This window comes from Andrographis paniculata, unplaced genomic scaffold, assembly GCF_009805555.1.
Source record: "Andrographis paniculata isolate CXL003 unplaced genomic scaffold, ASM980555v1 Contig34END, whole genome shotgun sequence".
NCBI classification, from domain to species: domain Eukaryota; kingdom Viridiplantae; phylum Streptophyta; class Magnoliopsida; order Lamiales; family Acanthaceae; genus Andrographis; species Andrographis paniculata.
The window spans coordinates 5791485-5804432 of NW_026137567.1; the positions used below are offsets into that span (position 1 = coordinate 5791485).

General features: G+C 40.1%; 3 protein-coding genes across 3 annotated transcripts; 2 read left to right on the top strand and 1 right to left on the bottom strand.

Moving 5' to 3' along the window:
• Nucleotides 1-242: 242 nt before the first annotated feature.
• Nucleotides 243-2026, top strand: LOC127248449 (cytochrome P450 81Q32-like). Its single transcript, XM_051270790.1, has 2 exons — nucleotides 243-1173; nucleotides 1274-2026. Exons 1-2 carry the CDS (start codon nucleotides 304-306, stop codon nucleotides 1889-1891), a joined length of 1488 nt encoding a protein of 495 aa, XP_051126747.1. The 5' UTR covers nucleotides 243-303; the 3' UTR covers nucleotides 1892-2026.
• A 645-nt stretch (nucleotides 2027-2671) lies between these two features.
• LOC127248475 (probable cadmium/zinc-transporting ATPase HMA1, chloroplastic) lies at nucleotides 2672-7238 on the top strand. Its single transcript, XM_051270830.1, has 12 exons — nucleotides 2672-3246; nucleotides 3324-3659; nucleotides 3897-4043; nucleotides 4477-4672; nucleotides 4904-5016; nucleotides 5131-5369; nucleotides 5477-5582; nucleotides 5721-5885; nucleotides 5990-6206; nucleotides 6288-6475; nucleotides 6554-6640; nucleotides 6717-7238. The coding sequence occupies exons 1-12, from the start codon at nucleotides 2815-2817 to the stop codon at nucleotides 6885-6887; spliced, it is 2397 nt and encodes a 798-aa protein (XP_051126787.1). The 5' UTR covers nucleotides 2672-2814; the 3' UTR covers nucleotides 6888-7238.
• A 619-nt stretch (nucleotides 7239-7857) lies between these two features.
• On the bottom strand, nucleotides 7858-9427 carry LOC127248476 (transcription factor MYB44-like). The gene has a single exon (XM_051270831.1). The coding sequence runs from the start codon at nucleotides 9331-9333 to the stop codon at nucleotides 8188-8190; it is 1146 nt and encodes a 381-aa protein (XP_051126788.1). The 5' UTR covers nucleotides 9334-9427; the 3' UTR covers nucleotides 7858-8187.
• Between the last annotated feature and the right edge of the window lie 3521 nt (nucleotides 9428-12948).

The following is a 12948-nucleotide window of genomic DNA, read 5'->3' on the forward strand; positions in this document are numbered from 1 at the left end:
AAATATGAACATAATAATAATAATCAAATTAATAAATATTTATTATAACATATAAACTAAATTATTAAATAAATATTAAGAAATATATATATATTAAATAAAATTATTATTTTTAAAATTATTTTAAAAATTAATAATTTAATAATATAAAAAAAATTAAAATTTATGTAAATAAATTTTTTGATGCGGATATAAAATGGTATGAATTTATACGTGACAGAAAGAAAACAAAGTCATTATGGTTTCATTGATGCTGATGGCCATGTATTTGAAAGTCATTATTGTTTCTCTCCGAGTATAGCAATGGACGTGACGACACTCCTCTGCACAACTGCCGTTTTCGCCATTTTCCTCATCTCACTTACAGCTCTCAGACACGCGCCGCCGAGTCGCCGCCGTCGACTGCCACCGAGCCCCGGATCGCCGCTTCCCGTCGTCGGGCACCTCCACCTCCTAAAGCAGCCGCTCCACCGCACTTTCCAGCAATTCGCCCGATTGCACGGCCCAATCTTCTCTCTCAAGCTCGGCGTCCGCAGCGTCGTGGTGGTGGCGTCGCCGGATCTGGTGGAGGAATGCTTCACTGCCAACGACGTCGTTTTATCCAACCGCCCTTGGGTCCTCGTCGACAAGTACATCGGCTACGACCACACCACCATGTCCGGCGAGCCCTACGGCCCCAAGTGGCGCGCCCTCCGCCGCCTCGGCGCTCAGGAGGTCCTCTCCGCCGCCCGCCTCAACGCCTTCTCGCAGATCCGCCATGACCAGACGAGGAAGACGCTGAAAACCCTAATCGTCGATTCCAGTAACGAAAATTGGGAATTATTGCAGCTGAGGCCATTGCTCTTCGAACTCATATTCAACATGATCATGAGAATGCTCGCCGGAAAGACATTCTCCGGCGCCGGAGATCGTTTCCGGGAGATGGTTAGCGAGGTTTTCGAGCACGCCCAGACATCAAATCCTGAGGATTTCTTGCCCTTCTTACTTCTAATTGATTACAGAGGATTGAAGAAGAAGATGTCTGCTCTTGGTAAAAAATTAGACAATTTTTACCGGACATTACTGGAGGACCACCGCCGGCACAAATGCGACACCATCATCGGCCATTTGTTATCCCTGCAACAGTCCGATCAACATCTCTACACCGATCAAATCATCAAGGGGTTTATTACCGTAAGATCAAATCTAATTCCAAATCATCACAATTCACACATCATCATACTAAATATAACAACAGTGATGTAAGAATCCCTTTCAACAAACTAACGTGCAGAACATGATCATTGCGGGGACGGACACGTCGGTGGTGACATTAGAATGGGCCATGTCCCTGTTGCTCAACAATCCAGAAGCTCTCCACAAGGCCAAACAAGAAATTGAATCCGAAATCGGATTCACCCGTTTGATCGAAGAACAAGATCTTCCCAAACTGCAGTACCTCCACAGCATCATCCTCGAAACATTCCGGCTGTTCCCGCCGGGGCCACTAGTGGTGCCGCGGGAGTCATCCGCCGACTGTAAGATCGGCGGCTACGACATCCCATGTGGCACCATTGTATTGGTAAATGCATGGAGCATCCACCGTGACCCCAAAGTTTGGGAGTCGCCGACGATGTTTAAGCCGGAGAGGTTCCAAGGCCGGAAGGAAGTGGAAATGAATAAGCTGATGCCATTTGGCATGGGCCGGAGGGCCTGTCCCGGGTCGGGCTTGGGCCACCGGATGGTCGGGCTTGCACTGGGGTCGCTAATTCAGTGTTTCGACTGGGAGAGACTTGACCGGAAGGAAATTGATTTGAGCGAAGGAGTTGGGCTCACCATGCCCAAATTGAAGCCTTTGGAAGCTCTCTACAAGCCGAGGCAGAGCATTGTTAAGATACTTCAAAATAATTAATTCACATATACTTTATTATAAATTTTATTTATTACCGTTTGAATTCCATGGCAATCCTTAGGTCTTGCAGCACCACAAAGGCAGGCAGAAATTGTCTTTCATTCTTGTAGTATGCATTGTTTTGATTTGTTTGGATGGATCAATGATATAATTCCTTTCATCCACCAATTAATCGGTTGTTTAGTTTCGAGCATGGCCAAGGCAGTGATGAGAATCTCATCGGGTTTTCTTGTCGTCTTTATCGTCGTTTTGAGCTCGATTTTTCCGGCGACACAGGGCCGGCTTCTGGTGGAGGAGGTGCCAAGCATTGCCGGAAGCTTTCCTCCGGCGGAAAGTCCGGTCGAAGCGCCGGTTATGGAGCTGGATCCGAGCTTGTTTTCTCAGCTGGAGGATTACATTGCTAAGTTAATGGGTGATCTACACCTTCAATAAAGATTAACTTTTTCATGTCTGATCTAGACTGGCCTTGATTGTTGGTGGTGCATCTGTATGACTCACATGTTTCATTGATTTATTGATCTATTTTTAATTTCTCGTGTTTGGGCTCTAACTTACAATCAAATAACGTGTTAATCAGTTGTAACAAATAAGCCCAATAACGATTTGAATTTTTCAAAATATTTAAGCCCAATATTGATTTAATTTGGGCCTTAATTAGATCCGCTATTATGGCCCAATTGAGTAGTACTCTATCCCACGTGCTAACTAGTTTATTATTGTTCTTAGACTATTGTTGCGCACGTGCGCAATTACGACCCATGCCACCCACCTACCCCTCTTCCGCTACCATTCTTTCTCTCCGGTCTGGTTTGCTGTCTGAATTGTGAACTCTCTACCTCTCTGCGTCTCTGCTAATTTCTTTGTCGACCCAACTAATCAATAAATGGTTTGAACCCAGCTTTTTTCCCAAATTCTTAAGGATAATGGAAACCCTGAATCTTCACCCCCTCTCAAGATTCCCCTCAAATGCCCAAACTAGAATCTTTCAACTCAAATTCAGCAAGGATATTCAACGCACTCGAAACCCCAAACCAACACGAATTCCCCATTTTCCCGTAATTCGATGCCACGGCGAGCACCACCACCATCATCACGATTCAGCCCACCATCACCATCACCATCACCATCACGGCGATGGCAGTGCGCCGTTGACGAAAGCTCAGGAGACGTTCCATAGGTTTGCAGAAGCGATCAAGTGGGCTGATCTTTCTAACTTTTTGAGGGAAAATTTGTCGCTTTGCTGTTCCGCAGCGGCTCTGTTTCTGGCTGCGTCGATTTGCCCCTATTTGGTGCCGAAGCCCGCCATCAAACCAATTCAGCACGCCTTCACCGCCATTGCCTTTCCTCTCGTTGGGGTAATTATCAATTCTCAGCATCTATATTTTAATTTCTTCTTATTCCTATAACACAAACTTCCTTTTCTGCTGTTCAGTTGCCTGCATCATTTGACGCTGTAATGGATATCACGGGTGGGAAAATCAACATTCATGTACTCATGGCATTAGCTGCATTTGCATCTGTGTTTATGGGAAACCCCTTAGAAGGCGGGTTGCTATTAGCCATGTTCAATTTGGCTCACATTGCCGAAGACTACTTTACCAGCAAGTCTAAGATTGATGTCAAAGAATTGAAGGACAACTATCCTGAATTCGCACTTGTTTTGGATGTAAAGGATGGGAATGCCCCAACTTTTTCTGAAATGAATTATGAAGAAATTCGGGTGAACGATTTGGAAGTGGGATCATACATACTGGTAAAAGCTGGTGAGGTCTGTATATTGCCGGCAATATTTAGTTTTCTTAGTTAGCATTTAAGACTGAACTTTTAAAAATTTGTTGCCTAATAATGTTAGTATTTGAGCCTAAAGATTATGGTATGTTGCCAATGAGCAAAAATTCTGACTTAGAAGTTTAAGTCACCATGATTTATAGTTTCTGCATACCTATGTTTCTTTACCTGGACTGAATTTTACCTGATCACTGTATGCTAATATTATTATGTGCAGTCGGTACCAGTAGACTCTGAAGTCTTTCAGGGGAGCTCGACGGTTACTATAGAGCACTTAACAGGGGAAGTCAAACCATTAGAAAAGAAAGTTGGAGACGCCATTCCTGGTGGTGCCAGGAACCTGGATGGTATGATGATTGTTAAGGTATGCTTGAGAGGTTTTATATGCATCGTGTCATCTCATAATATATTTTAGATGTGAATTCTCCGGCGCTACGAGTAAGAGTTTAAAAGAAAATGATGTTTTTTTACAGTTATTATGTCTTGAAAGGAAAATTTGAGAAGTTTATTTGGAAGTTCTAATGGATGAAAAATCAGGAGTTCTGTTTGTTTTTAATCAGTGTTGCTGTGAGGATAATTGTCTTCCACAAGACATAACCCCCGTAACCCAATGTATGAGCTTTCTAATGGCATAAAATTTATGTAAAACCAGCTGATTCATCTCTAGGATACCTTCTGTTGTTATTGTATTCATATAAATTGTGTTTCACTGGATAAATGTAATAATAGCAGAAAAGGCATGAAAATCTACCTCTCTTTGGATCAACTCTATGCTAAGTTTAAAACAACCAATTTAGGCGAAAAAGGCATGGAAAGACTCAATGCTGAATCGAATTGTGAGATTGACTGAAGAGGCACAGAAGAGTAAACCAAGGCTTCAAAGATGGCTTGATGAGTTTGGGGAGCAATACAGCAAAGCAGTTCTAATTCTATCTGCTGTCGTTGCTTTGATGGGGCCAGTGTTCTATAAGTGGCCATTTTTCAGTACATCGGGTATGAAACAAGTCTGTGTTTTATGGCATCATGATTTCTTTTTTCTTTCATCCTTAAATTATTTGTGCAATTGAACATGCATTATAAGCAGAAACATGAAACAGAAGATTGTGACAAAGAGACATTATAATCTTGTAGATATTTTAGCCCTTTCATTCAGGCAAAATATCACTATGCCTATAATGTCTATGTATCGATTTACTAGTGTTTTTTTTTTTTTTGGTTATCTAGTTTGCAGAGGATCCATTTACAGGGCATTAGGGCTCATGGTTGCTGCATCACCATGCGCATTAGCTGTGGCTCCGTTGGTATATGCAACTGCAATTAGTGCCTGTGCGAAAAAGGTATTAATAATGTGGATGTACGTATAAAGTTAAACTATGCATAGGTTTCCTTAACTCAATATCAAACCTCATTTTTATGGGCATGTGATCTCCTTGCTTGTTCTTCGGTGACAGGGAATCTTGCTAAAAGGTGGGCATGTCCTAGATGCACTAGCTGTGTGCCAGAACATTGCATTTGATAAAACTGGCACCTTGACGACCGGAGAATTTGTATGTAAAGCGATCGAGCCGATACATGGACATGTTTGCAATGGCAACAAACGAATTCCTTGCAGCTGTGTCCCCAGCTGTGAGGAGGAAGCTCTTGCCGTGGCTGCTGCAATGGAGAAGGGAACTACACACCCTATTGGACGGTCGGTTATAAATACGAATCATCTTTTGGTTGTGAAATAAGTTATGGATTTATATGAGGTCTTGGATAAATTACCACTTTTAGTATAAATATTATTCGAATGGACAGAGCTGTTGTAGATCATAGCATTGGAAAAAACCTTCCTCTGGTTTCAATCGAAAGTTTTGAGAATCTTCCCGGTAGAGGTCTTTTTGCAACAATATCTACTGTCGAGGTACTGAATTCGAGCTTCCATGGTATCTTCATCAAAATGAGTATATGTTTTATTACACATACTTCTCTGATTTTGCTCCCTAATCAATGTATGAATGGACTGACGAATTAAATTATTGTCATCCTGTTGGCTATGTAGTCAGGATCTGGAGGTGGCGAACAAATGAAAGCTTCGATTGGATCAGTGGAGTACATCACTTCTTTGTTTAAGTCTGGTGAAAAATCTAAAGAAATCGAAGAGGCGGTCAGCACTTCTTTGTACAGACATGACTACGTTCACGCGGCACTTTCAGTAAATGATAAGGTGAAGCTTCACTAATTTACACATTTTTCTCATGAGTTCCCACGTGTGATATCGTAAAAGAAACCAACCTAACTGATCTTCCTCATGTTCACTATTATCGGCAGATAACACTATTTCATTTTGAAGATAAGCCTCGGGCAGGTTGTTTGGATGTTATAAGGTCATTGCAAGACGAAGGAAATTCCCACGTCATGATGTTGACCGGGGACCATGAATCGAGTGCTTGGAGAGTCGCAAATGCTGTTGGCATTAAAGAAGTTCACTGCAGCCTAAAGCCCAAGGACAAACTTTATCACGTCACAAAAATTTCAAGGGATACAGGTGGCACCCTACCTACATTTAGGGCTGAATTAATTTAGAGATTTTCGATCCTTGATTGTAACTAAATGCAACTTTTTGCAGATGGAGGCCTTATAATGGTAGGTGATGGTATCAACGATGCGCCAGCATTGGCAGCCTCGACTGTAGGCATTGTTCTAGCCGAGCGCGCCAGTGCAACTGCAGTAGCTGTTGCGGATGTGCTTTTGCTACAAGACAACATTTCTGGGGTTCCATTTGTTGTCACAAAATCACGGCAGACTGCACTTTTGGTAGCTTCTTTCTTCCGACCATTTTCTGGGCTTTATCAGTTAAAAGAAATGGATATCGATTTTCTATTTCGAATACAGGTTAAGCAAAATGTTGCGATTGCATTATCAAGCATTGTTGTAGCCTCGCTTACATCCCTTCTCGGCGTCCTACCACTTTGGCTAACTGTAAGCTTTCTTTCATCACAGCCTAGGTTTGCTTCTGTCGATTAATTACAGATTTGTCTTTCTATAAATCGTGCAGGTCCTCATCCACGAAGGCGGGACACTACTCGTGTGTCTGAATTCCATCCGTGCACTAAATGCCCCAACACGGTCACGGAGGCTCGTTCCCTTGCAACTCATCGACAAATTAAAATCGCTGATTATGCATCTGAAGATGCACGGCACCATTCGTGCTGCGCCGTCGCAATGACACACCAATTATGGATAAGGAATCTTTGTCATTACACACGAATCATCAAGCCAGTAGTGTTCGGAACGACTACTTTGATCGATCCTGGCTGACTATGAATGAACTTGTTCTTTATCTTAAAGATCTCTGCTTTCAGGTTGAAGCTTCCAAGCCTTTCTGGAGTCGAAAAAAATTGTTATTGGGGCACTAATTCATTCCCTTTATGCTTTGTGATGTTACATCTGGGCAATGAATATTCGGTTTGACACGAAATTCCTCTTATTGTTATTTTACAATAAAAAAGCTTCTGTTGTTATAATCAACACAGATGTACGGACACAAATAATATTAACAAGATCCCTTGTGACTGAAGCTGCTTGTTTCTTCTTTGCTTTTATTCCCCCAAATCAGTTGTGGATGAAAAGTTGGAATTAGGGCAAGATCATAAATTCTTGATGGCCCCCAAGGCAGAAGATATTTTTCACCTCTGTAACAACAACTGGGCAAACTGATTCTCCTAACCACCTTATTTATTCAGAGGGTCCAGAATGCAGATTATCCAAAATCTTACCCTCCCCATCATCCCTGTTTGAAAATGTGTTGGCATTTATGATTTGGTGTGTGGTACTGTCAGTAGACCATCAGACTTTGTGGCTCCATTTTTCTCTATCCAAAATTGTAAATATTGTGCTGGAAATTTCAGGGATGAGGGAGAATAATTACACCAGGGATTTTCAATCTGTCTCCAACCAATGGCAGATATTTTGCATCTTCCAGATCTGTCCTCTGGTTTTCTTGTCTTGCTTGCAGTTCTGAAATTGTATCCAATCCCTCCTTCAATATCAAATTTTGCTAATAATTTTTAAGTAGATTAAAATTTTGTTGAACTTGAGACATAATGTAAGAAGAGCTGAAGAAAAGAATGGAACAAACAAGGGAGATCTGTTGAAATTTAATTTACATTTTTTTTCTTTTTTTTTTCGGGTTCTGATTTCTTGTTTACACTTTTTTTTTTTTTTTTTTTTTTTCATTTCTTTCCCTCTCGAGATGGATGGCTGGATTGATTCTCCAGAAACAAAAGATGCAAGCTTTCACAGCTCCTTCCCTTCCCTTCCCTCATCGTACATCACCAGAATTATTCTCCATTTTCATTTTTCTTATATATAGATATATATATATATAACTTAATAGAAAAGGTCTGGATTAACCAAGAAACAGGGATTGTTTCTTCTTCCATCATCTTCATCATCCTATCTCCAATTTACCGTTCTCCGCCAGCATAAGATGATTGATTCAATTAATCAACGAATGAATGAATCAATCAATCAATCCTGTTGATTCCAATCCGCTTCATCGCGGCATTCCTGAATTGCTCATTGATATTAGCTTGCTGCATACACAGCCCCATCTGATTGTGCTTCTTCTGCTGCTGCTGCTGCTGCTGATTGTAGTGTTGTTGTTGTTGTTGCTGAATCTGAAGCTGAATGTACTGTTGTTGTTGCTGCTGCTGCTGTTGTTGATATCGTTGCTGCTCTAATCCCATCATGTAATTCCTCACCTCTGTTCGAATCATCTCCTGCATCACCGCCATCAATTCCGCGCTGAACGGCGTAAAAACCTTGTCTTGCTGCGCCGGCGCCGTCGCCGGAATCGGAATCCTCATCGGCTCCGGCTGCTGTGCTTGCCCCGCCGATGGCGGAGGCGGCGGCGTGGACCGGATTTGGATGGGATTGTTAGCCTTCTCTTGAGACGAATCAATTTTGTGATTCGCCGACTCCGGCGTTGACTCCGCCCCCGGAAGAGAAAGGCTGAGGCTCGTCGGCGGATCATTCAAAGACGACGCCGTTTCGATCTGACTCGGCAGGACGGCGCCGGTTCTCGCCACTGGTTTATACACGAACGGACCGGACATAGCCGGTAGGCTGGAATCGCTGACGTCGGACCCGGATGGGCTTCCGGGGGCCAAATACAGGCCCGACCCGGGTAACCCAGACCCGGCGCTGACGGATCTCTTAAGAGGGCGGTCGGGTTGTGTCCCGCAGTCAATGTTATCGCCGCCGGCGCCGACGAGAGCCTCGTCGGAGCTGAGGGAGGAGCACTTCCGCTTGAGGGTGGAGTTCCAATGATTTTTAATGGCGTTGTCCGTCCGGCCGGCGAGGAGGCGGGCTATGGTGGCCCATTTGTTCCCGAACTTGGCGTGCGCCCGGACGATGGTCTCGTCTTCCTCCGGCGTAAAGGCGCGGTGCTCCACCTGCGGCGAGAGCTGGTTGCACCACCGGAGACGGCAGCTCTTGCCGGACCTCCCCGGTATCGATTTGCTGATAAGCGACCAGTTCCTGGGGCCGTGCTTCTGCACCAGCTGCTGCAACAGGTCGTCTTCCTCGGGGCTCCACGGACCCTTGATCCGATCCATATCCATTTTCTTACACAGATCGCCGCCGCTCGAATTCGAACTCGCCGCCTGCATAATATCAATTAACCAACAGACATGAAATTGAAAACCCCTTTCAAAGCTTAGATTTCGTGAGTATTGAGGAAGAGACTTTACATAAGAAGAGAGGAATGGGAAAGATCAGACGATATATATATGAGAGAGAGACCCCCGGGGTGGGGTGGGGGTGGGGGGGCGTTATGGGCAGCGGGCACCGCTGAAGAAGCGGTTGAATTTGTGGGCAATGCGATACAGCTGGCTAACGGACACGCGTCGCAATCTACCTTTGCACTGATTTACACATACGCTTCATCATTAATCTACACTCTCCTTTTACTGGCGTAACCTTCACACTTTGCTTCTTTATCTTTTTATTTTTATTCTCAATTTCGAAAATTTAATTTAAGAATTACCAAGTGGTAAAATTTTATTTTTTTTTTTAAAAGAAATAAATTTCAGTCAGGATGGCCGTACACGTAACCGCCATGAAAAATTATTATGTCAAGGAATTCACAATGATTACCTAAAATCCCACTAACCAAATATAACCTCAACACGTCAAACAACTAATAAGCCAACATTGTATTTGTATGTAAGAAAGGCATTTAAGCCACTGGGGGAAGGTTAGGTATCTGTTAGATTTACACCCCCAAGAATATCCTCCAATCCATTCATAACCACCCCCAAATAAACATCTTGATTGTCATTGTTATACTAGACTTGACATTAATATATAAATTAAAAATTAAAACCCTCCCCTAAAATTCCATCTCAATTTAGTAATGACAATTGACACCACCCAACCCAACACACAAACAAGCACCCCCTAGTAGGATAAGAATTTAGATTAGCAACGGTTTCTGAATAAAATTAAATGAAAAATAAAAGTGGGTGGGTGGGGTAGGGGGTGAGGTTTGACCATAGGCTTAGCAGTGAGCAGCCAGGCCAGGCTGGAGAGCATTTGCTCTTGGCCTCTTTACGTGTGAGAGTGAGTGTTGTGTTTAATTTTTATTTATTTTAAATTAAAAGTAACAGCAGAAAACGACAAGATTGGTCGCCGAATCATTCATTACTGCAAATCCTGCCACTCCATCCAGCCTGTAATTAATTTAATTTTTTAATTAAAAATAATGCCGCTCCCAAAATCCACGCTAACCGTCCGTCCTTTCATGACCTGTACGGATTCAGGTTACGCTTTCCCACCGCCACAAGCGGACCGGACCGGACATCCGAATTATTATTATTATTATTCATTTTTATTACAACATATTCATATTTTACTTATTATAATACTTTTTCGGGAGAAATTATATTCGGAATGGGGACAAAATAAAATAAATAAATAAATATAATGGCTGGGAAAGGATAAGGAAAGACCCTTCTGGCTATTATCTCTCCGCATTGCACCGATTCAACTTAACTCGACAACTCAACTCAACTCAGCTCGGCTCGGCTCGGGTCAGCTCAACTCGTACGTACGTAGACGTAGATAGTACCTGTACCTAATACCTAATACTTTGTTGCTTTGGTATGGGCTAGCCGTTGCCATTAATGCATTTCTATTTTATTAAGGAGAGGTGGTTACTGTAATGAGACATGGGGGTGATGCTGTCCAATTTGAATATTTCACTTTTTTTTTTATTTTTAGAAATGCTATTTATAAATAAATACTTGTGTATATTAAGAAACGTAAGTTGACAGGTAAATCTGGGGATTGGAATTACTTATAATAAATGTGGGTGAGTTCGTAAGGGGAATAAAATACGGTACAGCTGTTATAAAGCTGTTAGCAAGGCCTGAATTTTTAATTAGAATTTATTTCAGTTGCCTTTTTAAATAATAGGAGCAGAAATTGGTAACGTCCGAATCCTATGAAGACCTTTTGAAATTTTTAAATAATATAATGAGTGTTTCAGCGCTCCAAAGCTTACCGATCCAAATCCAAAAACGGTAATCTATACAAATAAATATATATATATAGGACTCTGACACTCATCGCAATTTATTCAATTTCAAAAATTTAAATATATTGATAATCTAATATGAAAGGCAAATTACTATTTATTTAATTACACAATAATCGAGTATAATAAATACCATAAATAATGTTATCCGACCCGTGCGGTTACAATAAGGTAGAAAGCGTGCAATTAAATTAGTGGGGTGAAACGCGACATTGGAAATCGTACTTTTTGTTTATATGAAGAGCAGAAGAAACTAGTGGGAGGCGGTTTTTTAAATTTATGCCTAAACCGGGTTTTTTTTAAATCTCAGTAGCTGCACGTGGAAAGGAGAACTTTATCACGTTCTGCGGACCGGTTTAAAGGAGACACACGTGCCTGTCGCATCCTCTGTAGCGGCACTAGAATCCTCTGTACCTTCAGTACTGCCTCTTTAATTTATTAAATTTAACGTTATATATAAATTATAGGTTTCCGTTGTTATCCATATCTAGTCCCGAAAAAATTATTGCAGTCCTTTTATAAATAAAAAATAAAAAAGTTAAAATTATTGTATTTCTCTGGAAAATATCGTATGTGAGAATTGACATGTACATATGAATAAATGCGTGGCAGTGAATATGCCAAGTTGCCCATCGTTTATGGCAGTCAGGTATCGAATTTTTTTTATTATTTTATTTAAATTTGAACGAGCTTCTTATAAAATATACTTTTAAAATTCTAAATAATATTATTTAATATTTTATGAAAATAAATCGTACTCCGCAAAAATACACACACCATTAAGTAACTCTGCATAATAAAATAACAAATTAAGCACTACTTATAATGATGTTCCAAAATGTACTGTCGGTAGTAGTGCCACACAGGTCACGTGATTTACGACATATTGGGGATGCTTCTTCGGTGTGTGTAATTTCGATGATATACCCAACCCAATATATGTATTTATATAATTTCATTTATTTTTTTTTTTCGAAATAATTTTGTATATTTTAATTTAATTGTCTATTTTAAATTAAAATAATCTTTTAAATTTAAAATCTTAAAATTTTGTATATCTTGCCCCTCTTGAACTTTTTTTCTTTCTTTTTTTTTGAAAAAAAATAAAATAAAATAAAATTTGTTCCTCGTCATATTCCCCTATTTTTGTATTTTTCAGCTTTTCTCTTTAACGTAGATATAAATATATATTTCGAACACGCTGCATATCTTTTCTCCAATGTTTGTTTCATTGCATCCATTTTTCTTAGTTGCTAATTTTATTTTAGTTTTCTCAAAACAATTTTTTATTAAACAATCAATATAGTTTTTAATATAAATATATATATATATATTATAAAAAAAATATCAAATCAAAACACAAATAAATAGATCAAATTAAAATTAAAATCAAAACAAATTATTTTTGTTTTCCGAAAATATTTTACGGTGAATATAAACTCATCATATTTATGTCTAATGTTTTCATTATTTTTTTATATATTATTTTAGTGTGTTCTCCTAATCATTTTCTAATAATACAATTTTCAATAACTATCATTAAAAATAAGTTATATATACATATAATTATACAAAATATATAACTAAGTATTTTTGAAATCTCATACAAAATTAATAATTTAACACAAAATATTGATAATTTATATATTAATGATATAATTTTTTGTATATAAAACTATTAGTATTT

What these genes read in the sequence shown, in the direction of transcription:
- LOC127248449 (XM_051270790.1), top strand. Translation starts at nt 304, where the DNA reads ATGGACGTGACGACACTCCTCTGCACAACTGCCGTTTTCGCCATTTTC. An exon ending in TCATCAAGGGGTTTATTACC is followed by an intron (nt 1,174 to 1,273) that starts GTAAGATCAAAT and finishes ACTAACGTGCAG; the next exon opens with AACATGATCATTGCGGGGAC.
- LOC127248475 (XM_051270830.1), top strand. Translation starts at nt 2,815, where the DNA reads ATGGAAACCCTGAATCTTCACCCCCTCTCAAGATTCCCCTCAAATGCC. An exon ending in GCCATTTTTCAGTACATCGG is followed by an intron (nt 4,673 to 4,903) that starts GTATGAAACAAG and finishes TTGGTTATCTAG; the next exon opens with TTTGCAGAGGATCCATTTAC. An exon ending in CAACAATATCTACTGTCGAG is followed by an intron (nt 5,583 to 5,720) that starts GTACTGAATTCG and finishes TTGGCTATGTAG; the next exon opens with TCAGGATCTGGAGGTGGCGA.
- LOC127248476 (XM_051270831.1), bottom strand. Translation starts at nt 9,333, where the DNA reads ATGCAGGCGGCGAGTTCGAATTCGAGCGGCGGCGATCTGTGTAAGAAA.